This window comes from Cervus canadensis, chromosome 15 (assembly GCF_019320065.1).
Source record: "Cervus canadensis isolate Bull #8, Minnesota chromosome 15, ASM1932006v1, whole genome shotgun sequence".
Lineage (NCBI taxonomy): Eukaryota > Metazoa > Chordata > Mammalia > Artiodactyla > Cervidae > Cervus > Cervus canadensis.
The window spans coordinates 67,703,176-67,730,566 of NC_057400.1; the positions used below are offsets into that span (position 1 = coordinate 67,703,176).

At 36.7% G+C, this 27,391-nt stretch overlaps 1 protein-coding gene across 1 annotated transcript in view; it reads left to right on the top strand.

Moving 5' to 3' along the window:
* ANKAR (ankyrin and armadillo repeat containing) overlaps positions 1–25,217 on the top strand; it is a 56,568-nt gene extending 31,351 nt beyond the window's left edge. Inside the window, exons 12-24 of the mRNA XM_043487781.1 lie at positions 636–877; positions 2,753–2,921; positions 7,090–7,331; positions 7,496–7,649; positions 7,734–7,895; positions 9,280–9,386; positions 11,352–11,474; positions 15,671–15,829; positions 16,772–16,889; positions 19,163–19,272; positions 20,890–21,086; positions 23,599–23,645; positions 24,949–25,217. Coding sequence (XP_043343716.1) covers positions 636–877; positions 2,753–2,921; positions 7,090–7,331; positions 7,496–7,649; positions 7,734–7,895; positions 9,280–9,386; positions 11,352–11,474; positions 15,671–15,829; positions 16,772–16,889; positions 19,163–19,272; positions 20,890–21,086; positions 23,599–23,645; positions 24,949–25,193 — 2,075 coding nt within the window. The 3' untranslated portion in view covers positions 25,194–25,217. The remainder of the gene's footprint in view (positions 1–635; positions 878–2,752; positions 2,922–7,089; positions 7,332–7,495; positions 7,650–7,733; positions 7,896–9,279; positions 9,387–11,351; positions 11,475–15,670; positions 15,830–16,771; positions 16,890–19,162; positions 19,273–20,889; positions 21,087–23,598; positions 23,646–24,948) is intronic.
* Positions 25,218–27,391: the final 2,174 nt, after the last annotated feature.

Consider the following 27,391-nt stretch of genomic DNA (forward strand, 5'->3'; position numbering starts at 1 on the left):
CAGATAAACAAGCCATGATGCAGGTTTCATTTAAGTGGCTAAACACACACACATATCCTCATTATACCCGTTATATTTCCCCTGTGCAGGTGCGCCTGTTAGTGATTTTCCTTGACATTGAACCTCAGTAACAAGCATCCAGCTGAAGCCATATTTTCTATGTTCACCGTGCCCAGTGATTTCTGTCTTTGAACCAGTTGTTTTCATTTTCCACCGTCGCTTATATAAAATATGGGTAAAATATAATACAGTGTTCAAATAATTGCATATACCGCTGCCACGCAAAGTTGATGTAATAGCCAGAAGTGAACCCTACCATATGGTAGCTCAAATAATTAATTTTTCAGTTATCTTAAGCCAAAATTCAGTGTTTCAAAGGTGGCTTAGTGTTACCAATATGAAATGTATGATTGTGTGCTGTGCGAAAATCAAATGTGTAGACAATAAGAATCTTCCCATACTATAGACAAGACAGAAAAGTGCATTTGTGTGGTTTCAAATGAAAATTTTATAAATATTTCATCAAATTATTTGCTAATTGTTTATATGGCAATGCCCATAAATATTAAGTCTATCATGACAAACTGACCACAAATAGTTACAAACCATGCTCTTTCTTGATCTTTTCATTGTAGGCACCATTCCTGCATTAATCAATCTATTAAAAGGCTCCAAAATTAAATTACAGTGCAAAACAGTTGGGTTACTGAGTAATATCTCAACCCACCCAAGTATAGTGCATGCGTTAGTAGAGGCGGGAGCCATTCCAGCTTTGATTACCCTGCTGGTTTCCGAGGAACCTGAACTACACTCTCGATGTGCTGTCATTCTATATGATATTGCTCAACTTGAGAACAAGGATGTTGTGGCCAAACACGTAAGTTCTTTTCATAGAACATCATTTTGACTGAGTGACTCTCTCATATGGAAGCTAGAAAGATGCCGCCCATTTCATTCTGCAGTGGCCCTCATAAACTCCCAGGGGAGAATTCCAATCTCAGGGAGGATGCAAAGAGCAAACCAGCCACAACACCATGAGGACCAAAAGTGAGCCAGAGCAAGAACAAGAGCTCTGTGCCCAGAGCAGGCACAGTGAAGGGCTGTATGTCAAGCCTGTCCTGAAGTCCCGCTGTTTGATTTTATTTCATTTCCCCCCACCTAGTCCTACCCTCCCTGTCTGTCACTATGTTCTTGGCCTTATTTATTTTTGTGTGGACCACTGTTTGTCTTTTATATCTCTTCACATCTTTCCTGGGCTTTCCCAACTCATTTCACTGCCCCTTGTCTCAAAAACTCTTCTCTGAAAAAAAAAAACAATTCTTCTCTGAGCACTGGTGTCTCTTCTGTGCACCCTTGTTTTATAAAGGTGATTGCCTAATATAATTTTTTCCACTGATAATATCAATATCACTTTCAGTTAAAGTTTTTCATCTACTCTGTGATATATTTTTTCTGATGAGCATTCTTTATCTGTCATAAGTTCTTCCTATTTTTTCTCTTATAATATGTTTGAACAGATCCTGTTCTAGGTCCTTTTTGATCAGTACGCACCTTGAATGAGATAAGTTCTTTCTAATCTAGTTATTTGCAGGAAACTGCATGTGGGAAAGAGCCCAGGTCCATGTTTAGGCCACAAGAATGTGACGTAGGCTGCAGGGTTGTATGCATGGGACCGTTCAGCTTTGCTTTCCCTTAGCTGACAGTGATAGAGTACCCATCAAGTAGTTTCTATTTCCTCCACAGTGCGAAAATCTGTCTCTTTCTTTTTATCTCACCAATAAGTCTACTTCTTCTAAACATCTTATCAGTATAATTCTTTATTCATCCTTGCCTTCCTTAATTTTCGACACTTTATGACTGACTGGTCCAGAGAAGATCCTGTTGCCATCCTCCACACCCATTCCTATTGTTCCAGAGGGAATTGTGTCTGTGTGTGTGTGTGTGATTTCCTGTCCCTTAAAGTAGAGCCATTTACTTTAGAAAACTGTGTTCTGCCAGTATTTCCTGTAGCCAGTGGCCATGGGAGATCTCTCTCATCTCTGTTGGCTACTCATAAACATTTATTATCGTTCAACATTACAGATGTCTCCTAGCTTTATTGAAAATAATGTTACACTTCTGTTTCTTGTCTTGTTTAATATTCTTGCATTATTATTGCTAGTAGGGAGAAATGCTGTCTTTACTCCACTTAAAATTAGTAAACTATATTTACATTTAAAAATAAAATTTTGTGTTACATAAATATAACTGCCAATTACCAGTGCAATGTATACAATGACAGATATTTCCAAATGAGCATTGTATTCAATTGATATTACTCAGTTGTTTCACTTTTAGATACTTAAATGTTACAGTGAACTTGCAGCCTCAAATTATTTTGGTATAAAGGAGGCTATCTGAAAATATATTTATAGGAACTTCCCTGGCTGTCCAGTGGTCAGGACTCTGCAGTTCCAAGGCAGGTTTGATCCCTGGCTGGGCAACAAAGATCCTACATGCTGCATGGCACAGTCAAAAAATAAGAGAAAATATATTTATAGAATACTTACCTTAAAATTAAAGCGTAAGATATGCTCAAAGTTGTGATAACTGTCATTTAATGTACCGTATCAGTAAACGCATTTGTTTATGGGCAATTGTTCTGTCCTAAATAAGCAGATATTTGTATCAAGAAAGATTATAGACTTGCATTTCTAAATAAAGATGGCAGACCCTTAAATAAATTTGATTATAATTATTATTTTATTTTTAGAATGGAATCCCAGCTCTGATAAATCTCTTAAACTTAGACATAGAAAGCGTGCTAGTAAATGTGATGAACTGTATGCGGGTCTTATGTATGGGAAACAAAAATAATCAAAGAGCAGTGAAAGACCATAAAGGCATCCCATACCTTATTTCATTTCTGAGTTCTGATTCAGGTAAGTCTCTATTTCTATATAATTTAAAGTGACCAGATATATTAAGTGAAGCAAATAAAGGTTTGGACTTGTCATTTATGAATAGATGTCCTGGATTTAATTTAGGATGGATCTAGACATGTGTAATATAACCTAACTTCTGAAACACTTAAATTTAAACCGCTAGATTTATAAAAGGAATTGATTCTCAAAGCCATTAATTTTAAAAATGTTGAACTAGACATTTTAAAAAATGGAAACATTGGCACAAGTAATAAAAATAGAGCGGGTTAAAGATGGAGCCGGCGCCTAAGGGCGCCAGGAGGAACGCATGCCGCCCTAAGCCTGCAGGAAGGACGGTGAGATGCCCAGCATCCCACCCGCACAGCTGGATCTGGGGGCCTGGAGCCGACCTGCCGCGGAGATTGGCCCCAGGCGTGCCTGCAGGGCCCCCTCAGCATCAGGACCAGACACAAAGGATTTTCATGTGCCCAGTGGCAGCCGTTCAAGCCTGTCTCCTTGAGAGGGGGCCCATTCGTGTCTGAAGGGGCATTTGGGAGGACCCTTCATCAATGGCTGTGCCCAGAGGGACAGTGACTTCAACCCCTGCCCTGGGGTAGAAGCCCTGGCACCCTGGGTAGGGTGAGGGGCAATGACACATGCTCGTCTACCTCCTAGGCCTGACGCCTTGGGGTTCCTCCCCCCCAGGATCACCTGACTCAGGCCCCCCCTTTGCTCCTGTGTAGACTCTATACCCCATGGCCAAACACGCCATGCAGCTGTTTCCTGACTTTGCTGGGAACTCAGGGCTCTGCTCAAATGTCCCCTCCTAAGGAAAGCCTTCCCTGGGCTCCAGGGCGCCAAGTGTTCCTCCACCAGGGCCTGTTAGATCACATTTCCACCTGTGGCTGAAGCCCTGTTTAGACTAGGAGCCCCTGAAAGCAGTAAACATTTTGTTTTTGGCAGTGCTCAACATGGCATACTTTTAAAAATCCAAAGAAACATATAAAGCGTGAAGTATTATCAGCATAAACATGAAGGGGATGTTAATCAAGGGCCTGCCTGACCTCTCAGAGGATGCTTGTCCTGGTATTAAAAAAAGCACACACTATGTAAAAAAAAAAATAATAATGTAGTTAATACGCCCGGTTATGCCAGTAGATGTCTCCTTGGGTGAATAAGACACATATTGATCATTGGAAGCTATTTTTCAGGTTACGTAAGGACTTTAGATCTGTTGTGAGATACTGGATATCAAAATTCAAGGTAAGGAGGTAATTAGGCTAATTGTCAGACTCTGAAGTGCGTGTAAATACCAAGAACACAGAAGCTGCAAGGCAGTATCTGCAGCTACTGCAAATGGCCTCTTAGATTCTGTAAGAATTTTCTCATCCCAGTGAGCCTACACATAACAGTGTAAACTTCAAGTCTGGTTCCCCCCACATATGGGGGAATGAAAAATTAGGAGAAAGCAGGAGGAATGAAAAATTGGGGAAAAGCTTGTATGTTTTCCTTCCTGCTCACTTTATCGTCTTTCTTTCTATTCTAGTTCTCTAATAGTGAATACAGAATAACTATGTTGGCTATAATGTAAGACAAAGTTACGGATAAGGGGTTTGTTGCAGAACGTTTTCCTTTACTTTAGTACTTCAAATTAAGCAATTATCATCTAAGAACCTCTTTCATGTAGTGAAATAATTTGAAAGTTCTTTTCCTTTGTTACAAATTCATGACGTCATTTGGAATATATTCACCTGTCTCCTCATTCTGCCTAATTCTCTGAGTCTATTTCTGTGTATTGGGTAGGTTGGAGAAGTGCCCTTACATAGGAGATGTCCTATGGAGTCCAGCAGCATGCTACCCTCTGGCCATCAGACCTAGATGCTCAAAGAGGACCCTTATGTGGGCTGTATGCCCCCTCCTGCTGTAGCAGGGCCAGCTACTGTGGGCACACTGGTAGGCAAGGCTGGCCTCTGGTCTCGCTGGCTGAGAGGCCCTGCCTCGTGTGGTTGCCATGGGCAGCTGGTGGGCAGGGCAGGCTCTGATGGGTAGCAGTTGTGAGGCCTGTCGTGAACGGGTACAGGCGAGCTGGTGGGAGGGGAGGGGCAGGCCCCTAGCACCGATAGGCTAGAAGAAGGCTTCCAAAATGCACCTTCCAGCATCAGCCCAGCAGAGGCAGATCACAGAACTAGCTATCTCGGTGTTTTAGTCGCCTGTGGAGTGCCAGCTGCCTCCTGCTTCCCCGGAGGCTCTCCAAGATGAGCAAGTCGGTCTGACCCAGGCCCCTCTCACACTGCTGCCTCTCTGCACTGGGCCTCGGAGCGTGTGAGATTTTGCATGCACCTTTTAAGACAGTTTCAGTGTCCTACAGACACATGAAAAGATGTTCAACGTAACTAATCATCAGGGAAATGTGAATCAGAACCACAATGAGGTATCACTTCACATCTGTCCAAAGGGCTATCATCGGAAAGATAGCAAATAACAGGCGTTGGCAAGGGTGTGGAGAAAAAAGAACTCTGGTGCACTGTTGGAGGGAATGTAAATTGGTACAGCCAATATGGAATAGAACTAACAAATGATCCAGCAAATCCACTTGTAGGTAGTTACACAAGGAAAACTTAAAGGCTAATTTATAGAGATAAATTAGATGTTCCCTTATGTTCCATGTGGCTCAGCTGGTAAAGAATCCGCCTGCAATGCAGGAGACCTGGGTTCAATCCCTGGGTTGAGAAGATCCCCTGGAAAAGGGAAAGGCTACTCACTCTAGTATTCTGGCCTGGAGAATTCCATGGACTGTAGCGTCCATGGGGTCACAAAGAGTCAGAGAGGACTGAGGAACTTTCACTTTCATGTTCCATGCAGCGTTAGTTACAATAAGCAAGATATTGAAGCAACCTAAGTGCCTATTGATAGATGAATGAATAAAGAAGATGTAGTATATATACACAGTGGAATAGTCACAGCCACAGAAAGAATGAAATCTTGCCATTTGTAACAATATGGATGGAACTGGAGGGTATTATGCTAAGTGACATAAGTCAGACAAAGAAATACTGTATTCACTTATATGTGGAATCTAAAACTGAAAACAAATGAACAAACAAACCAAAAAGTAGATATAGAGAAAAAAACTGTGGTTGCCACAGGCAAAGGGGCTTGGGGGTTGTGTGAAGTAAGTGAGAGGGATTAAGAGGTACAAATTTCCAGTTATAAAATAAGTCATGAGGATGTTATATACAGCATAAGGAATATGGTCAATAATATTGAAATTACTTTGTATGGGAATAGACAGTTACTTTTTGAGGTGATAAGTTTCCTAATATATTGAAATATTAAATAACCATGTTGTACGTCTGAAACTAACATAATATTGTATGTCAACTATACTTCAATTTAAAAAAGAGATAAAGGGAAAAAAAGAAAATGAATCTACTGTGAATGTATTCAGTTATTCCAGTAATTCTTAGGACTGTATACTAAGGGGGAAAATATAGAAACAGGAAGGGAATGTGCCAAGATTTTTCCTAAGCATTGCTTAAAACAGTGAAAAGTTAGAAATAACCCATTATTTTTTAAAATGTAAATGTTTAAGGAAATGTGAGACATGCATTAATGGAATATTTAGGAGACACTAATGTTCATAAAGAATGGGAGAAATTTTTTTTACTGGTAAATTAAAATGCAGGATACTGTGTTTATATAGTACAACTGTGTTAAGTACAACAGTATCTAGAGTTATCTATGGTTTCCCTGGTGGCTCAGACGGTGAAGAATCCACTAGCAATGCAGGAGACATGGGTTCGATCCCTGGGCTGGAAAGATCCCCTGGAGGAGGGCATGGCAACCCACTCCAGTATTCTTGCCTGGAGAATCTCCATGGACAGAGGGACCTGGCGGGCTGCAGTCCATAAAATCACAAGAGTCAGACATGACTGAGTGACTAAGCACAACATTATATTTATATAATATATATTATATATTTACAAAAATAGTGGATGATATTACATGGAGTGTTTGTGCTTGGGTGGGAAAGTCTGAAGAGTTTTATTTCTTTATTTCTTTATTTTCTAAATTTTCTAGACTCTATAAACTTGACTTTTAAATATGGAAAACTAGTGATACACTGCATGCTTATATTCCTACCTTTTAAAAGGTTTATTTAACTGGTTCTTGAATTCATTTGAAGATGTGTTGACAGCTGTATCTTCCGTGACAATTGCTGAGGTTGCTCGTGACAATAAGGAAGTTCAGGATGCCATGGCTCTGGAAGGAGCCATTCCTCCTCTGGTGGCTCTGTTCAAAGGGAAGCAGCTTAGTGTCCAAGTGAAGGGTGCTATGGCTGTGGAAGCACTGGCAAGTTACAACCCTGCCATCCAGAGAGCATTTCTAGAAAAATCATTAAGTAAATACCTTTTAAAACTTCTCAAGGTAGGAATTTTACTACTCTTCATTTTTCTTAAAGTATCCAACATTGAATTTAGTCAAGTGAAAAGAAAACTAAAACCAATTCTAGAATAAACGTTTTATTAAACACACATTCCTGTGGTATTCAGTAAATCCTCATTGACTGAATGGAATATTTTTTTAAATAGGCGTTTCAAATAGATGTTAAGGAACAAGGAGCTGCAGCACTTTGGGCCTTGGCAGGACAAACACTAAAACAACAAAAGTATATGGCAGAACAGATTGGATACAACTTTATCATAAATATGCTTCTATCACCATCAGCTAAAATGCAGTATGTTGGTAAGTTATGTTCTATCCATAAATCTGCAGAATACAGAACAGGACTTTGGAGGGTTAGACATGTTTCTTGCTTTTCTTTGTCAGGAGGTGAAGCTGTCATAGCTTTAAGTAAAGACAGCAAGATCCACCAAAATCAAATCTGTGAAGGGAATGGGATCGCACCACTGGTCCGCTTACTAAGGATTAGTAAAATAGCCGATGGCACGCTGCTGAGCGTCATAAAAGCAGTGGGATCCATCTGTATTGGTTTGTAAATTTATTCTCAGTTCTAAAACCATTAGTAAGGTACTACTCTTCCTCCCTATCCCTACTGTTGCAGCCCTTAACCATATCTAATCTGTTATTATAATGTTTTTATTTCTCAAAGACCTTAATGAGTAAAACTGATGTAATTAAGCATAGTATATCAATTTTGCTTTGAATTCTGGTTAGAATGAGAAATGAGGACCATGAGCCTTGGCTATTTTTGACTTAAAGCAATCTCTTATTTTTAAGTTTAAGAGAAAAATATTTCTTATTTTGAATCTTAGAAACTATCTGTTTTTGAAGATAACAGAAGTGTTTCTAATGCTGTGGCACATTTTTCTATTCCATTCTCTTTCCATAGTCATTCTTTGTTTATGTATTGGCCACTAGGTCTTGTTGTTCCTTTCTTTGCAAAGGAATTAACCTTTCCATAAACACACATATTTCTTCATTAATTAGGCCTTTAATATCTCCCAGCAATGTTTTATAGTTTCCAGTGTACAATTCTTGCTCAATATTTTGCCAATTTTATCTTAGGCATTTCATACAACATGCATGCAACACTCCCTACCTCAGTGCCTGGTGCACCAGGCACTCAATACTTGTCTGTTGAATGAAGAATATTCATGTAATTATTGTTTGTGTTCATCTCCTGGTGGCCAATGGACAAGGGGAGTAGGGAACAATGAAACAAAAGTATTTCTTTGCTGCTCCTATTCCCTTAGTTGCTTCAAACTTCACGGGTAATGATAAGTAGGTGCTTTCTCTTCATTGTTCCTAAAGGGGCCCGATCTTGTACTTATATTTAAGTATGTAAACCCACTGGATTTGCAGTGTGGCATTTATTGGTAAAAGAACAAATTTTAAATTGTTCGTTCATGTCCACTAGAAAGATGATTTGAGTCTCTTAATTGAGTTTAGAGCTGCAATTTAAAGTAGTATGCTTAGAAGAAGTAAGATTATCTTTTTAGTATGAGTATTTAAGGAATCCAGAAATTTTAACCAGGTGATTACTCAAGTTATTTTTATAAAAACAAACTTTTAATGGAAAACAGTAGCAGTTATAAGCTGAAATACCTTGCACATAATTATTTTTTAAATAAATGATAGCTATTACATTATTATTCCCTGATAGCCCAGCACTTCTAATTTCTTAGTTTCCTGACTATTAGAGAACTGTTCTAGCAGTAACTTTTCCAGGATTATTCACTTTGCCTTTTAAAAAGTTAATTAAGGTAAAATAGTGTTAATAAAGCATTTCCTTTGTAATTTACTAACCGTATTATGCTAGGACACATTGAGAACCAAACACATTGAGCTATGTTTGACTTTAAATTTCAAAGGTGGGAAAAACGTTATCTCATTGAGATGTGAATTCTTACAGGTGTTGCTCATACAAGCAATCCCGTTAGTCAACAATTCGTTGTAGATGAAAATGCCTTTCCAGTTCTTATTCAACTACTGAGAAATCACCCTTCTCCCAACATTAAGGTATATCCAAGACTTGTGTGTGATATAGTAAAAATTAACACAAATGACTTTTTAAAGAATAATTTTTATCTTTAGGCAAGCTCAGGAGTATAATAAAAATATCTAACCTTTTAAACAAAATCCTAATTTTTGTAAATTTATTTTTTCATTGAAGGATAATTACTTTACAGAATTGTGTTTTTTCTGCCAAACACAAAATCACAAAATCCCAGAAGTTTTAAACAAAACAGTTGCCACAGAAAGAGGTTTTGTGGATTATTTCATACTTCAAAAGAAAAAAAAAAACACCTGAATTCTGGGGAATTGGGTTAATTTTCTTATCTAGGTTTTAAGACTAGAATGCCAAAAACAAAAATATGAAGAAAATTAAAACCCCTTATTAAAGTGAAAAAAATGCTACAAAGATAGTAGCAAAGATATTACTAAATTTTATTAAAATATAGTTTTTTCAAATTTAACAAGAAAGTCTTAGTCTTCTGTCTTTATTTATCAAAGAAGTTTTATTCCTCAGATATTTGATTATTCATAGAATTTCTTCCCTTCTTCCTCAGATACTGGTTGCTAAACCTGGGTGGGGATAATGTGGATGTGTGATTTATGTAGCAAAATTTCTCAAATATAAATGAATCCTGTCAGTGTTTACACCATCAAAACCGCCCTACCTTCCACCAAGCAACCTGTGTTGGCTGGCAGCAATACTTTTCTCAAGGGTGGACACTGCTAGGAATTACTATGAGTTGCTGAAGAGTCATTCGTTCTTCCATTTACTTCTAGTTAAATGCCTTTAGTAAAATGACATTCACATCTATTAAAATCCTTTACCAAGGTTTTAGAAATTCAGGACATCTGTACTTGGCTACACAAACTATAACGACAAAAATTTATTTTCTCTTTAAAATTTGGTAAGGGGTCTAATGGAAATCAGAAAATAAAAATAACATATGAAGAAAATATATAAGTAAATATAGCATGGCTTCTTTTAAGGAAGGTGTTTGGTATTTTGTTATCAGAAAAGATGTTATAAGTTATCTGGCTTTTCTTGCCATGAAAGAGATTATGTCATTACAGAAGTTGATTAGGGAAACAAAGAGGCACATGCTAGCACTTTTTGGCTTGAATTATATGCAAAAACTGCACTGACTTTCAAAGTACAAATACATTTCTCAAGACTAAGGAAAATGACATATAAAATAATTTTTTATTTAAAAATGTACATTTTCATAGCAAAACAGTTTACTTCAGTTGCCTCTGTCTATATTTCAGCATATATTTTCAATGAGCTATTAAACTTATTAAAACAGAACATAAATATTTAACATTTTAATACTTTTCCTCAAATAAGATTCTATAGTAAATATTTTTGCAATAATAATCATGCTTTTCAAATTCACAATGCTTTTTATAGAAATCCATGGTGTAGTTCTTAAAAATTTGTCTCCTTAGCCCAGTAATACCAAGGTTCATTAACAGTCTCCTTAAAGGGCTTCAGAATGTGCCTTAAACAACTCCAGAACCAGAAGAAAACTTCCTTGGATTCTTCCCCAATGCTTTGCTTCAGTTGAAAGCATTCCATTAGAGCATTACATCTCAATGGTCAGTAGCTAACAAGCACCATGCTAGGAAATTTTTAATTTTTTTTTAGATGTAGAAGGAATGTAACTATGCACTTATGATAAATTTCTTCACACGTACTGCAGGCCCTGGTTGCCTCCCGCTGTGCCCTCACATGGAGCTTTCTGGTTGCGCAGTACACAGAAAGATTATTTTCTCAGCTGTTAAAAATTGTGAGGGGAATTTTTCCAGAGGTTGTAATTGCCACTCTCTAAATACTAGTCAGAGAAATGGAATTAATGGTATTTTATGGTATCTTTGAATTGGTATATCCTATATAAATATTTGAATGATGAAATGTGTCATTTGATAAACCATGAGTGAAAAATATATTTCTGAAAATTACATATGTAGGTTGAAGTGGCATTTTCCTTGGCATGCATTGTCCTAAGGAATGATCTCTTACAGAAGGAATTACAAGAAAATGAAGGGTTTGATTATGCTGATGTCCTTTATCTTCTTCACTCAGAAGATAAGGTAATAACTTTATGAAATGTTAGAGCTCATTTAGAAGAAAATGATTTTTAGACTACATCCTCACAATTTCATCATCTTTTTCATGCAATATTCAAATGTATTATTTTAAAAATGTAAAATATCTTTGGTTGGTTGGTTGTTAGTTTGTAATGATGTAATAATATTGTTCCATATTTTTCATAGTTGTCATGTTTCACCTTTGAAATGTAGCAATTTTAATGCTTGGTGACAAGCCAAAAAACAAATCTCTTCTGTCCTGGATGCATCAAATTTCAACTTAATTTTATGACCTTTCAACCTTCAGTCACCTACTTCTTACCCAGTATTCTAGAGTGGTGGTTCTCAAACTATTTGTGATAAATGAATAGCTTTTCCCCCAGAAATCTGTTATGAGGAGATAATTTTAAAGCAACCAAACTGTAAATTTTGAAATAATTTTAGACTTTCCATAAATCTGGAAAAATAATACAGAGTGTTCTGAAAGTACACAGCTTTCTTGGATGTCAATCAGGAAATTAACATTGATATAATACTACTAGCTAATCTGCAGAGTTCATTTAACTTTTGCCAGTTTCTCACCAATGTCCTTTTCCTATTCCAAAATCCAATCCAGGATCCCACATTGCATCTAATTATCATGTCTCTTTAGTGTCCTTTAATCCGTGACACTCAAGTCCTTTGCCTTTCATGACTGTGATATTGTTGATGAGTCCAGGCCAGTTGTTTTCTAGAATGTCCCTCAATTTGAGTTATCTGCTGTTTCTCATGGTTAAACTGAGTTCATGCATTTTGGCTGAGAACAACATAGTCTTCACTCACTCTCCCAGTCATCACTGCAGGGAGTACACAATGTTGATAGGTCTTATAACTGGTCGTGTTAACTGTGGGTGCCTGATTAAAGTGGTGTCTCCATATTTCTCCCTTTAGTTACTCTTCTTCCCTTTATAATTAACAAGTATTTGGAGGTGAGTATCTCTGAGACTATGGAAATACTGTGTTACACATTGTACTTTTACTCACTGGTTTTAGGATCCATTGATGCAATAATAATTACTGTGATATGCCTAATGGTGATTAAAAATGTTTTCGTTTATTATAAATTGGTATTTAACTGTAAGGAAGAGCTGTTTAAGTATTCTCAGTTTCTATAATTCTTTTGGCAATTATTTTGTGAACTATCACTGGTCCGTGGGCCACACTAACCCTAGAGAAACAGAAGAACTCCCAAACTATTGTTATTCCGCAGTGCATTGAGCAATAAAGAAAGAATGTTGCCAATTATGTCTCAGCTCAAGGAGATTTTGAGGAAGAAAGGAGAGTCGTAAAGGGGAGAAATGAAGTCATTGTTTTATTATTATTTTTTCTTTTTTTTTTTTCCATTTATTTTTACTAGTTGGAGGCTAATTACTTTACAATATTGTAGTGGTTTTTGCCATACATTGACATGAATCAGCCATGGATTTACATGTATTCCCCATCCCGATCCCCTCTCCCACCTCCCTCTCCACCTGATCCCTCTGGGTCTTCCCAGTGCACCAGCCCCGAGCACTTGTCTCATGCATCCAGCCTGGGCTGGTGATCTGTTTCACCCTAGATAATATATATGTTTTGATGCTGTTCTCTCGAAACATCCCACCCTCGCCTTCTCCCACAGAGTCCAAAAGTCTTCTATACACCTGTGTCTCTTTTTCTGTCCTGCATATAGGGTTATCGTTACCATCTTTCTAAATTCCATATATATGTGTTAGTATACTGTATTGGTGTTTATCTTTCTGGCTTACTTCACTCTGTATAATGGGCTCCAGTTTCATCCATCTCATTAGAACTGATTCAAATGAATTCTTTTTAATGGCTGAGTAATATTCCATGGTGTATATGTACCACAGCTTCCTTATCCATTCATCTGCTGATGGGCATCTAGGTTGCTTCCATGTCCTGGCTATTATAAACAGTGCTGCGATGAACATTGGGGTGCATGTGCCTCTTTCAGATCTGGTTTCCTCAGTGTGTATGCCAGGAGTGGTATTGCTGGGTCATATGGCAGTTCTATTTCCAGTTTTTTAAGAAATCTCCACACTGTTCTCCATAGCGGCTGTACTAGTTTGCATTCCCACCAACAGTGTAAGAGGGTTCCCTTTTCTCCACATCCTCTCCAGCATTTATTGCTTGTAGACTTTTTGATAGCAGCCATCCTGACTGGCGTGTAATGGTACCTCCTTGTGGTTTTGATTTGCATTTCTCTGATAATGAGTGATGTTGAGCATCTTTTCATGTGTTTGTTAGCCATCTGTATGTCTTCTTTGGAGAAATGTCTGTTTAGTTCTTTGGCCCATTTTTTGACTGGGTCATTTATTTTTCTGGAATTGCGCTGCAGGAGTTGCTTGTATATTTTTGAGATTAATCCTTTGTCTGTTGCTTCATTTGCTATTATTTTCCCCCAATCTGAGGGCTGTCTTTTCACTGTGCTTACAGTTTCCTTTGTTGTGCAAAAGCTTTTAAGTTTCATTAGGTCCCATTTGTTTATTTTTACTTTTATTTCCAATATTCTGGGAGGTGGGTCATAGGATCCTCCTGTGATTTATTTCAGTATTATTATTTTTTTAAACAGAATTTTACTCTACTGTAGTACACAAAAAGATGAGAAGTGCTGCTGCCATGTGGGCAATAATAGGGTAGGGATTCATCTGACTGACTTTCTAAACCACATTTGCTCCCTCTACTCTGTTCCATCTACATGTTACTCTCATTGACCTGCTCCTCAGGGACACCCATGTTCTCCCTTTCCTTCTACTGCCCATTCTCCTTTCAGTCATTCTACAGTTCCTCCCAGATTGTTCCCATGTGCTCCATCCACTCTCTGGGCCCTTTCCCTTTATACCTAATACCTTTCTTCTTGCCTGCGATCAGGTGACTACTTTGTAAGTTGTTGTTCAGTTGCTAAATCATGTCCAACTCTTTGCAACCCCATGGACTGCAGCACGCCAGGCTTCCCTGTCCTTCACTATCTCCATGAGTTGGCTTAAATTCATGTCCATTGAGTTGGTGATGCCATCCAACCATCTCATCCTCTGTCACACACTTCTCCTTCTGCCCTCAATCTTTCCCAGCATCAGGGTCTTTTCCAATGAGTTGGCTCTTCTTGTCAGGTGGCCAAAGTATTGGAGCTACTTTGTATCAGAGTACTTGGTGAGTACATACTTTTTATTATGGAAAAATTCAAACAGAAATAGAATGACAAAGTAGCATACTCACATATTCCCATGACCTGTCTTCAGCAGTTATTTCATTTATATATTCCCCCACTATCCATATATTACTTTTGAAGCAAATCTCAGGCATCATATACTTTTATCTGAGAATATTTCATATGTACCTATAGCATTTTAATATGATTAACAGTGACAGAAGAACACTCACTAAGATTAACGTTCTCTCACACTGAAATTAATGGTTCTCTGTGTACCACAGTGTTCAAATAAAATATTAAAAATAGGGTTTAGTGACAAGATTCCATCTTTTGGGTCTTTCTAGAAGATCCACCATACTTGTAAATCTTTGGCAAATGGACTGCCAAAGGGAAAATTGACTTTTGCTCTTTGCCCAGTCCTAGAATGTTAAAATGCAATTTTTAAAAAGGAAATCATTTTTTATTCTCCCTTAGAATACAGCAGAATTTTACAAGTAAATTTATTTTAAGAAATGAGCAGTATCATCTCAGAATGCATACAATATATATATATTGTCATCATCATATGTGATGATATATGATGACAATATATATATATGTCATCATCAATATATATCAAGCTATACAAGAGAAATTTTAATTTTTATCAATTCTGTTTTGAAATGTTGAAATAAAAATATGATTAAAAAAAAGTTGAAGGTTAATAAAATTACAGAGGTTCCTATTACCATTTGGGTATTCATTTACATAACCAGTAATCTAACATTCCATTTAAAAATTAAAATTTTTTTCTCTTCTCTTCTCCCTGATACCACTACCTAATTCTCTGTTTTATTTGTTCAATAACATTCTGGGGCAACTCTACTACCCGTTTTCCCCAATAATGTCTTATTTTACTCCCAGAGATAAGAATGAAATATATCTTAATATGCAAGAATTCAAAACTCATTGCCTTGAGTAACATGATAAATGAAGTAAGTTAAAGATAACGCATCTCTCCTGTTTCCAGGATATTTGTTTAAGAGCAGGCTATGCATTAACCCTTTTTGCCTTCAACAATCGCTTGCAACAATACTTAATACTGGAAAATGGAAAAATGAGCATATCAATTTTTGAACCTTTCCTTGAATCAACAATTGAAACTGAGAAGGCAATGGCAGCATTTCAGGTATAAACTTGAGGGTTAAAATTTCAAATCAATGTATCTTTTTAGTGAAAACTGCAAAGTTAGAAAAAAAACATTGGATCTGGAAAATATTAACTGATCTTATACAATTCACAGTATTTTTTACACCACCGCCTTCCACCTCATAAGAATTCCATTCTTTATGAGGAGTCCTTCATTTATGTAGAATTTTACAAGGTTAGGTGCTTCCCTGGTGGCTCAGTGGTAAAGAATCCCCCTGCCAATGCAGGAGATGCAAGTTTGATCCCTGGGTCAGGAAGATCCCCTGGAAAGGAAATGGCGACCCATTCCAGTGTTCTTGCCTGGAAAATCCCATGGACAGAGGAGCCTGGTGGGCTACAGTCCATGGAGTCACAAAAGAATTGGACATGACTTAGCGACTAAACAACATGATGTGGGTTTTTTTGTTTGTTTTTTACAAATTAATAGGCAATTTTGCCTCATCTGAGACTTAAAACAACCCTATCAGGTTGACAGGCATGTAGTATTATTTTTATCACCCCTATTTTACAAGGCAGTAGGTACAGAAACAAGTTTTCTAACGGCGGATCTTTAGCTGATCACCTGATTCTTCAACCATATAGACAACCATACGTTTCTGGCTTCTTCTTGATCTTATTCTCTCTTCTTTGTCTATCTTGTGGCCTTTAGGAGAAGTATTTTCTGTGAACCCATACTTTACAGATGCAAAAGTTGCAAACACTGTAGAAAGGAAATGGAAGAATAATATGGCCTACGATGGTTACTCAGTAATCAGATAGGGAAGCACACTCTGGGTCCTCGCCTGTGGCTTCTTTTCTTCTATTGGATCATTGACCAAATTGACCCTCTTACCTTCCTAGAAGCATGCCCTCAGAAATAAAAGGCTAACTACAGAAGCTGAGTAGAAAGTGTTCAATGATTCTATGCTTTTTTTATTTTTAGATTATTGTATTAGCTAAAGTCATTATAGATGTGGACCACATTACTTTGACTGCGAGAGGTGTTACTATTTTAGTTGATAGTCTATATTCAGCTGATTCCACTACTATTGTCTTGACAGGTAAGAAATAACTAGAAGTCAATCATATCCACATAAAACTATTTTCAAAAAAGTATTTTTTTTTGTAATCTGAGGAGTAATAAAATAAACCTGATACTCTGTCACGTGGTTTTAAGAATGAACTCATGTAAGTCTACGTGGAACTCCAGAGTTAATTCTACATGGAACTTCAGAGTTAAGTCTACATGGAACAATGAAAGTCTATTCTGCACCCCAATTACAGCCTTTCTGATTTCCTAATTACTTTTTTAAACCTCTAATTAATTTTTTCAACCTCTAATTAATTTTTTCAGAATGTAAAATGAGAATTCAACTATGAACTACCAACAAAAAAATTTATACACTAATTTATAGTAATACTGGCAGACTTAAACTGATAACCTCTGTTTCCTTTTGACTAAATGTGCATATTTGGCCGATGTTTGAGTTCTCTATGTTGCTATGCAATATAGCAAAGCAGAATGGTCCAGTAGCACTCTTGACAGTTAGTGCTAATTGTGTGACTATATCTATCCAGATCTAACTCTCCAGATGATAAATATGTTAGTTTGCTTGATCTATCACGTTCAATACAACATAAAACAGTATCAAAATGACAGCCATATGGAGAGACAACTACCAAAAAATAAAGTATTTGTTTTTTAACTGAAAGGGATTATTGAACACACCAAAAAAAAAAATATTTCACTTGTTGCCATAAAGTTACATTTGTATGGTATAAGGTAAATTCAAGCAAACAAAAATTAGCTAGAAAAAAAATACATGTTTAAAATAAGTTATTAAATATATTTTTATCTAAATAACATTCTTAGTCATAGTAATTCTATGACTCTGAAAAACAGTTGTAGTGGGTTTAAATTTTACCTCATAAACTCCTCTGTGCAAGAAATGCCATATTATTTTAGCTTTCAAATATTAATTTTCCCAGGGTGGTAGATGCTGAATCTCAAAAATTATTTGGCTTCCTCTGCACTCCACCACTGGAGTTATATGCACGTCCAGAGTCATATGCATGTCTGGGATTTCTCAAGCAAAGCCAGATACTTAGATTTCAGGTATAAAGTAAAATAAATGATATGCTCAAGTCCAAGTTGGTATGGTCTCCAGAAGAGGCTCCAAAAGCACAGAAATTTTACATAGACTGATGTTTCTGTTGCCAGCAGTTCAGTTTTCCATGTGTACCACTTTGCCATTCTTCACGCAAAGTCCTGCTGTTTTAGTCTTAGATTTTCTGCCCTTACCCATTTCTTACTCCCTATATTTAAAGGCACCCTTTCCCCTTCCTCCCCTTCTATAAACTCAGGCTTTAGAAAATATAAGCCTGAAAGTAAGATTATCATTAGATAATTTTTGCTCTAGACCATACCACCCAACTCTCCTCATCCTGAGGCCATAAATACAGAAGACTTTCTGGCTTTTAATGGAGGCTGGAAAAAACAAAAGAAGAACAAAAACTCAGTGAACACCTCAATAAAGTATCCACCCACAAATGTAAAAATAGATTTATTGTGTTACATTTATTCCAACACAGCAACAATATTGTGAAAGAATATCACATGAAATCTCTAAAAATAAAAACACAAATTCTAATGAAACAATTTTAAGTTGGTAGCTGCACATTTATTTAATTACTGCTACTGCTGCTGCTGCTAAGTCGCTTCAGTCGTGTCCGACTCTTAGCGACCCCATGGACTGCAGCTTACCAGGCTCCTCCATCCATGGGATTTTCCAGGCAAGAGTACTGGAGTGGGTTGCCATTGCCTTCTCCGTGTTATTTAATTACTAGATCACTTTATTACTTCAGTCTCAAAACACTGCTTTTATGGGAAGAACCTCAATGATCTTAAATGTCAATAAGCAATATATTGCTTGATTTTAAGAATATAATTAAGCTCTTAAAGCCATCTGAATTGCAAAAAGGACATTAAATTTTCTTACGTAGTTCAAACATTATGTTCATAATCATTAAAAAACATAAAACCTCAAAATAAAATATATTCTGAAGCCAAGAGGAAGAAAACCTCTGATTTTTCAAAATTCTTCACACTTAAATGAACCTATTTAACTTTTACTGTTTGTGACAGAAAACCAAACCATAATTTTGGGGAAAGTTTATATTTAACACACACACATTTTTCCTCAGCAGTTCTTCATTAATAGAGATGTGACTCAAGAACTTTTTAATACTTTCATATATGCAAATGAATGAAGGCACAGTATATTGGTTTATATCAATTAAATGACACATGCATGTTTTCTTGTTTAATTTATAGGGAACTTAATAGCTACCCTGGCTCATTCTAGAGCTGGTATTCCAGAAGCATTTACCGCATTAGGGACGATCCAACAGCTCTGCTATCACTTGTATTCAGGACAAGAAGAGGTAAGAAAAAGTAATTCTAAAACAATATCCTGAAAATAATCTGCCTCCCTCTCACTTCTGTGGGCCAATTTCTCCACAGGTTGAGTGTTATATAATATTAACAGTTCATGTTACTAACTCAAAATTTTATGATTTCTCTTTGCCATTCACAATTCTGGTTCCCACAAAATATGCACATTGGTTTTAATTTCAGGCTTTAAGTTCAGTCTATGAATAAGTACATGGATGATACAAGAATACTCATTTATAAAATATTTTATATTTTATAATTAAAGTCACGCAGTCATTTCTGTGATTATTTGTAATGAGTGAAAGTGGAATCCATTGGAAAGTTTTCCTTACCTGCCCGACAGTTAAGAGCGAGGGTGTGTGAAGCCCAGTGTGTTGCTTCTGGTTTTTTTTGCTTCTCTTGGAAGGGCGAAGGCAGTTAATTCTCCAACTTTAAGGCTATATCACCTGGCGGACTTGTTACACCATAGACTGCTGGCCTCCATTCCCAAAGTTTCTGATCTAATGCATCTGGTGTAGAATTAGCATTATATTTTGCATTTCTAACATGTTCCCAGAAGCTGAGGCTGCTGCTCCAGACCCACTGTGCAGGCCATGGAAGATTGGGGGCATAGACAGAAGTCGTATGTCAACGTAAAGACCAACATGTCAGCCTTCTGGTACTCTGCATGGGCTTGGTTTACGTTCATTTTTTCAACATTTCTTATGCCACCGTGAAGAGATTTTCCTAAGAACTTCCCAGGGGTGTACTTTATTATATGAACAACCTAATTACTTCAGAGTGAAATGCAGAGAGTATATTTCCTTCAAAGGAAGGATTACTTTTTCTGGAGTCCCATGGCCTGGAACTTGTGCTCGTTTCTTTGGTTTTGCCAGTGGATAACTGAGTTGCTTCCTTGGGTGGCTTATTTTTAACTTACTTTTATGCTATGGTTTCTTTACCTAGTTTCCTATATTATAATCACCTGTGCAGTTTTGAAAAGTCCCAATGTTCAGTTCACTGCACTTCAAAATAATTAAATCAGTTTTCAGACAAAATTTTCGTAGCTATCCAGGTGATTCCAATTCACAGTGAAAACCCGAGACCCTACTATCTTAGTTCAAACTCAAAGGTTCTTACTTGGGCTGCCCGTGAAAATCACCTGTGGCACATAAAAAAAATACCTAACACCAGATTCTACTAAGAGAGACTATTTAGTTGGTGGGCTTTTTTTTTTTTTTTTTATTAAACTACCAGTGATTCCAACGGAGAAGGCAATGGCACCCCACTCCAGTACTCTCGCCTGGAAAATCCCATGGACGGAGGAGCCTGGTGGGCTGCCGTCTATGGGGTTGCACAGAGTCGGACACAACTGAAGCGACTTAGCAGCAGCAGCAGTGATTCCAAAATGCAGCCAGGACTGAGACCAACTACTCGAAATCAATGGCAACTCACAGCCTCCCGAAAAATATGGCTATGCGTCTGTCTATAAATTGCCATCAGCTGACATACATATTTGCTGTATGATCTCTACAGAGATTTCCTATGAAATATAATGAGCACACTGGGTTAGATATTTTAAGAACAAAGCTAAGTGCTTAAGGGGAAATTGTTTCTTCTTCACTTAGGTTCGCATGGCTTGCTCCAGTGCTCTTGGTTACTTAACTTACAATGCAAATGCTTTCCGACTCTTATTAAAGGAATGCAGGAATAAGCCTAATCAGTTCCTTCGTATAACAAAAAATATCAGCAGAGATGCAAGTATAAACCCAGCATTTTTAAAGGAATTTGAAATGCAACAAAAAGTGGGACTTCCTTCCCTAAGGTATTATTCCTATATTTGAAGTGGCAGTAGTGAAATTACTGAGACGGATTTTTAAGGAAGTTTAAGGAAGATCAAACAAGGGAACTATCCTTGATATGAATCTATGCACTGTGTAACAAAAGAAAGACTTCTATCTAAATGTCCATTGCCAAAGCCTCTTTTTAATTCCAACTAAGCAACAGAATTGAGAGTGCAGACAAGAATACAACTGATCTTGGGGATCCTGTCTGGTCAGGGTTATTCATCCCCCTTTTCAGAAGTTTTTGGAAGATTAGTTGCTTCTAAGTTCAATTTGGGCTTCCCTGGTGGCTCAAAGTAGTAAAGAATCTGCCTGCAATGCATGAGACCAGGGTTCAATGTCTGGGTCAAGATCCCCCAGAGAAGAAATTAGCTACCGGCTCCAGCATTCTTGCCTGGAGAATTCCATGGACAGAGGAGCCTGGCGGGCTGATTCAGGAAGTCATTTTTTGGTAGGCTGGGGATACATTTGAGAGCTCTGAGGCAACCAGGAATGCCATTATGACCTTGGCATCAAATAGGGCTTTTACACCTGATTCAAAGCTATGCCAAATTCACAGGGTATAAACAGGGCCAAATCAGACCCAGTGGCTAAAGCTATGGCAAAGTCTGCCAGGCATTTATTCAGAGGATTTTGCTTCAGTGTTGCAGTTCTACCATGAACTTAAGTTTCTGTAAAAAGAGAGGAGAGGAGAATCTCCTTACAATGGGCATATTTTCTCTTCTTCTGTAATTACAGCTGAATTAAAAGTCTCTGCAAATAGTACTGTTTACACATAGGAGACAGAACTACTCAAGATATATTATTAACTCTATGATAATAGAAGACGATAGAATCCAGTAGTGTATCATGGTTCTATAAATCAATTTTAAGTATAGAGAAAAACGAGTGCATCTTCAGTCAGTTTAATTTGAATTCTTTGAAAAACTGAATACCCCAAACTGATTATCTAATTTTATATAATCCAGGGAAAACAATTGCTTTAATTTTCTGGGTTTAAAATTTTTAATTAAAATGTTTAAAATGGTACTTACTTATTCAAAAAATTAATTTACTTTAAATAATGGAAGTATTATTTTACACAGTCACTCCCACAGCTAGCCCATATGGCAACTTTTTGGGAATTAGAATAAGATACTCCTTCGTCAGTACACTTGACTGCCATCTACAATTACTGTGAGGTGAATGGCATCCCCTGGAGTTGTGAACTCTCAATTTTCAGGATTATAAACAATAACAAGTGGTCAGTAAACTTATGGGAATGACTGCCAAGTGAGGTAGAACTGGTAAACAAATAACAATTACTCCCATAGCTAATAATTCTATGCACTCTCCTTACAGTATTTATATAGACTGACTATTCCCTTTCATTTTCATAACAATCCTGCAAAGGAATTTTATTTAAATGAAACTATGGGAAATGTGCTAAAAGATTATTAATTTCCACAAAATACTCCTTGATACCACTCCTGGAAACATTAAGTAGGTTGATTTAGGTTGGGCTCATGACAGCATTGTTTTGGAGTGTGTACCACTTCTCTATTTCCACATTCTCTTTCGGCCCCAAGAATGGCAGATTAGAAGAGTCTTTGGATGTGTAAATTTTGAAGTATGTAGATAAACAAAATTTTACTGTTAACTTAGACCCTATGTGAAAATAATCTGAGTCTAAAGGACTAGCCAGTTTCATGTTACCCTATAGCCATGAAGTTGGCATATTGAACAGACTAGGGCCTGTCTTATTAAAGTTGACCAAAGCAAATGTTCCTCATCAAATTAACCAGGAACACATCTGTCATATGCTTATGACAGATTTAATATTTAATAATAACAGTTTTAATATTTAATATTTAAAATTACATTTTCTTACCAGGGAAATTTTTTAACACCATATTTATATGTTACACGTACAGGATAACGATTAAAATACTTCTATTACAGCCACATCATATCAACTTAGGTATACCTGGTTATTCTTTAGCTTGAAATACTTCATTAGTATCACATTACTTTGAAAATAAAGTTTAAATTTTCTTTTATTCATGGTACACAAAATGACCTGATCTTTATTCTCCAATCTTATCTCCTATCATGTCTGCAGATAACTTTAATTCTGATCACACTAGACTACTTGGTGCCCTTTGAACATGCCATGCTGTTTTATAGTGTTGTAATTTTTCATATTCTGTTCCCCATATCTGGAATACCCTCCCCCAACTCATCTGTTTAAAGACCCATTTTCTTCAAAACCTAGTTGAAGTGTCTCTTCTTCCATGAAACTTTTCCTATTCACTTCAAGCATACTGAATCTTCCACATGTTTTGGGTGGTAAGTGAATGAATGACTGATGGACTACAAAATACTTACAGGTAACACGCGTAGTTAGTACAGGTAACATGTATAAATTAGACCACTAGGCACTGAATATGGTACCTGGGTATATTAAGTTTTTATATATTTCTAGTTTTTGTGATAAAAGTGTTTTCCTTTCAGTCTGGAGAAAAATGGAGGACCATCCATAATTCCTGTCTTTAAGAAAGGTAATTGATTTTTCTTTTATCTCTGAGATACTTTCTATTCTGACCTTTTATAATTGTTTTATTTCTAAGAATTCAAAATGTAGAGGCTGCCAAAATACGTTTCCCGGTAGACTTCTGCTTTTCTAGTTTTACATACCTAAAATATCTTCCCATTTACAAACCCGTGCTGTGTTAATCATTCCCTTTAAGGGTTCCCCACTTATGTCATTTGACAGAAATCCCTTTCTTACTTTGCTTTTTCTCATAAGCCATGCATAGAAATGTCATTATTGAAACAACATGGAAGTATGACTTTAACTATGATCTTGCTATTACTCTGTTTCACGTACAACTTGCCTATAAGTTCTTAGAGCAGAGATGACATTCTTTCCATTGATATTATGTTCAGTTTTATAGAGCTGATAGATAAGCTTATAGAGTTGGTGGCTGAGTGGCCGAGGCCTGTGAGATCAGAATGCAGATCTCACCATGTTAGTATCCAATTCCTACTAGACCAGTAATAGAGAAAATAAATCACACACTGACTTTATGCACCTGCTTAGTGCTTGATCACGGGTGCTTAGTAGGATCCAAAATCAGTCCACTTGGGGTATTACCTCACTGTAAAAGCAAAGACAGAACTTTCTGAAATCAAGATCACATTGTTGGAGTCACAAGTGGAAAGACAGAGAATAGGAAAAGAAAAGGACAGGGAAGAACTTCATAGTATCTGAGGGAAGGTATGTATGTGTGGGAAGCTATATTTTTGAATATCGGTAGTAGAATGGTTTCTGTGTGGTCTGGTTTTTGTATAGCTTCTTTAGTGTAAGAGTAATTTACCTAGAAGAATAAAGCTAGTTCCATTATTCCTTCATTTTAATATTGGTTTCTGAATAATATGTATACCAGTAATGGTCTGCAAAGTCCAGACCAGGTTTGTGATAACATAAGAGAAAAAGGAAAAAGGACAACTAGGTGTCTAATAAAGTTAATTTCATTCAAGTAAAGTCCTCCATTTTAAGATGATGGCTTTACACCTTCTTTTGACATGAAGCTATCCCTTCTTTTACAAAATGATGTTTAAAGTGGCTGGCATTTGCTGTTTCATTAGTGCCAACTTGGCATGATAAAAAGTTTGCAACCATATATTGATCTCCACAGATTTTTGCATTCCAGCATCTAAAAGTCAGGAAGCTACTGATCTGTTCTCTTAGTATGTTTCAGCAATGTGAAGAAACAGAAGTATATAGAATTAAAAGCAATGAGACTATTCCTAGGGCTCTTAGGCTTAAGAGACACTTAATTATGGCTCTCTCCTTTTTAGGGAAAGAGCACCGAAGAAAATCAAAACCCAAAATTCAACCAAGAGATTCTTTGACTTTTATACCTCCTGTAACTAACTTCATGGGACTCTTCAAAACAAGCAAAAAGAGTACTGTTTCTCATATTTTTTCCTTTTCATCTGCAATTTCATCAGATATCATAACTGTATCAAGACCAAGAATAGTGCTTTTGAACCAACTTGGGAAACATGTACAGAAAGCTAATCCGGAGCCTGCAGAAGGCTAATAAAAGCATCTTAGTGTGAAAGGATTCCTGAGCAATCTTGTAAAATTTTTTATTTTCAATTGTGCTAAAATATACATAACTGCATAATCTTTTTGAATGCAAATTCTTGATACTGATGTTTAACAAAACTTTCTTAGCATGTCTACTGGAACTTAACATCAGGTCTGATATATGGCTTCAAAAATTAAGTAGCATTTTCTATAACAGAATGCCTGCACCTAAAATCATTAAGATGCAGCAGCTGACACAAGTGACACAATTAGTGTGTATTATCTCTCTCTCTCTCTCAAATGTTAGAAAGATTTTTTTACTTGGTATGCTGGGCTAAAAAGGTCTGATTCAAAGTAGCCTACATGTTAACACTGTGCTACCATAAGATATTTAATGATAGATACCACAGATGCATGAGCCTTCTAAAAATCTGAAATGTATACATTTAAAAACATTTTATTGAAAAAAATCTGAAATCACTTCCTAGCAAGCGTAAAAGTATGGCTAAAAAGCATGGCCACCTCTGTTGACCAGACACCATACCTACAGAGTATCCTCGGTTTGAGGCCGGAATAGATGATATTCTCTGTGGCTTAGAATCACATGATGTCTTTGCCCAAAGAGTACTGTTTCCAGTAGGTACAATCTTTGATGTATGTCTGAGCATATATGTATGTATGATTTACAGCAGCAAACAGATTTGACATAAAAGTTAACTGGGTTTCAGTGAGTCCTTTAAAGAGGACTCCTTTTTCTTTGTCCACTTTGCTCAATTGTCTCTATAGTCTATCTGGTCTGCAGCGGAACATATACGTTAATTAGCAGTTATTTTCTCCAACATGCCTTCACCTAACAATGATGATGATGGTGATTGTGATAGCGGCTACAGGTACCTAGGGCTTTCTATGTGTCACAGTCCAAAGCCTTTTAACAACTGTACAATAAGAGACTTCTTTAATCTCCAAATTCAATCCTGAATTATTTTAGCAGTGCAGAGTCACAACTTCCTGGTGGAAAGACTAACATACAGGAATTCCAGGGAAAAATCTGGGGAGAATTTTATACTAGAAAGGGATAAATAATTCAAATGATAAAAACCAGTATCATTTATTCAGCATTGTTAAGAATTCACATCAATGAAACATTAAGCCTCTGTAGACATTAAAAAAACAAAAAAGCCTTTAGAAGCAAAATTTGAACTTTGTCGCTGGATTCAGGTGGCTTCAAAGTTGAGGATCATTATTGCATTCAATAACATAGGCATTTCCTGAGCATCTTGGCCTAGACAGACCATCCTACGATGCTTAAAACTTTCCAGTATTTCTCTTTAAGTACAGGGCCAAAATAAAGATTATTTTTATTACATTTCATTTTCTTTTTATTTTTAAAAATTATACGTAAAATGAGAAAGGTCTCAATTCATCAAATCACCTGCCTCTTACCTGTGCATGCATGCTAAGTCGCTTCAGTTGTGTCTGACTCTTTGTGACCCTATGGACTTTTAACAACTTGATCCAGTTATGGATGGTGTAACATAAATGTCTACTAGCAAAACCTCTCAAAGGACATTAAGCAGTTAGTAGCATCATCCTTATATTCGAAGGACAGTACATTCAGTTCCTTTAATCTGGGCAGAAAAAAAGTCATGAACTGCAGTAAAAGTTCAGATTCAAAGGACATTATCAAAAAACCAAAAAAACACAAACCTTTTTCATCTCATATATCTTCACCAATTAAATATACTTTCTAAAATAATGAATGTAAATTATGTGGCCAACTAAAAAGTACAATACACCCTTGAGGGATTACTTGCATGTCATATTTTTTAAAATCTCAGATGGATCTTAAGAAATGTATAGAAATCCCATTTGCTCCAGAGAAGATACCTAATAATATATATTTTTACAATTATTAGCTTACATTCTATTAGAGAAAGTCTCCTTTTGTTTTGTCCTAGAATTCTGAGTTGACATGACTTTGACCTGGCTACCTTTCTAAAATTGCTGTCTCACTAGAAAAGTCAGTGTAATGTTTCCATAGGAACTTATACTATTCTGATATGAGACAGGTGGGAAAAGATCTACGCCTGTGTTAACATGGGGCCATGATTTAGCAGAATTGCTACATTTTTTCCAAGATTTTTCTTTTCACTTGCCAATATCAGTAAATTATTTTCCTCACAAGATGTTTTATTTTGGTTTTTGATA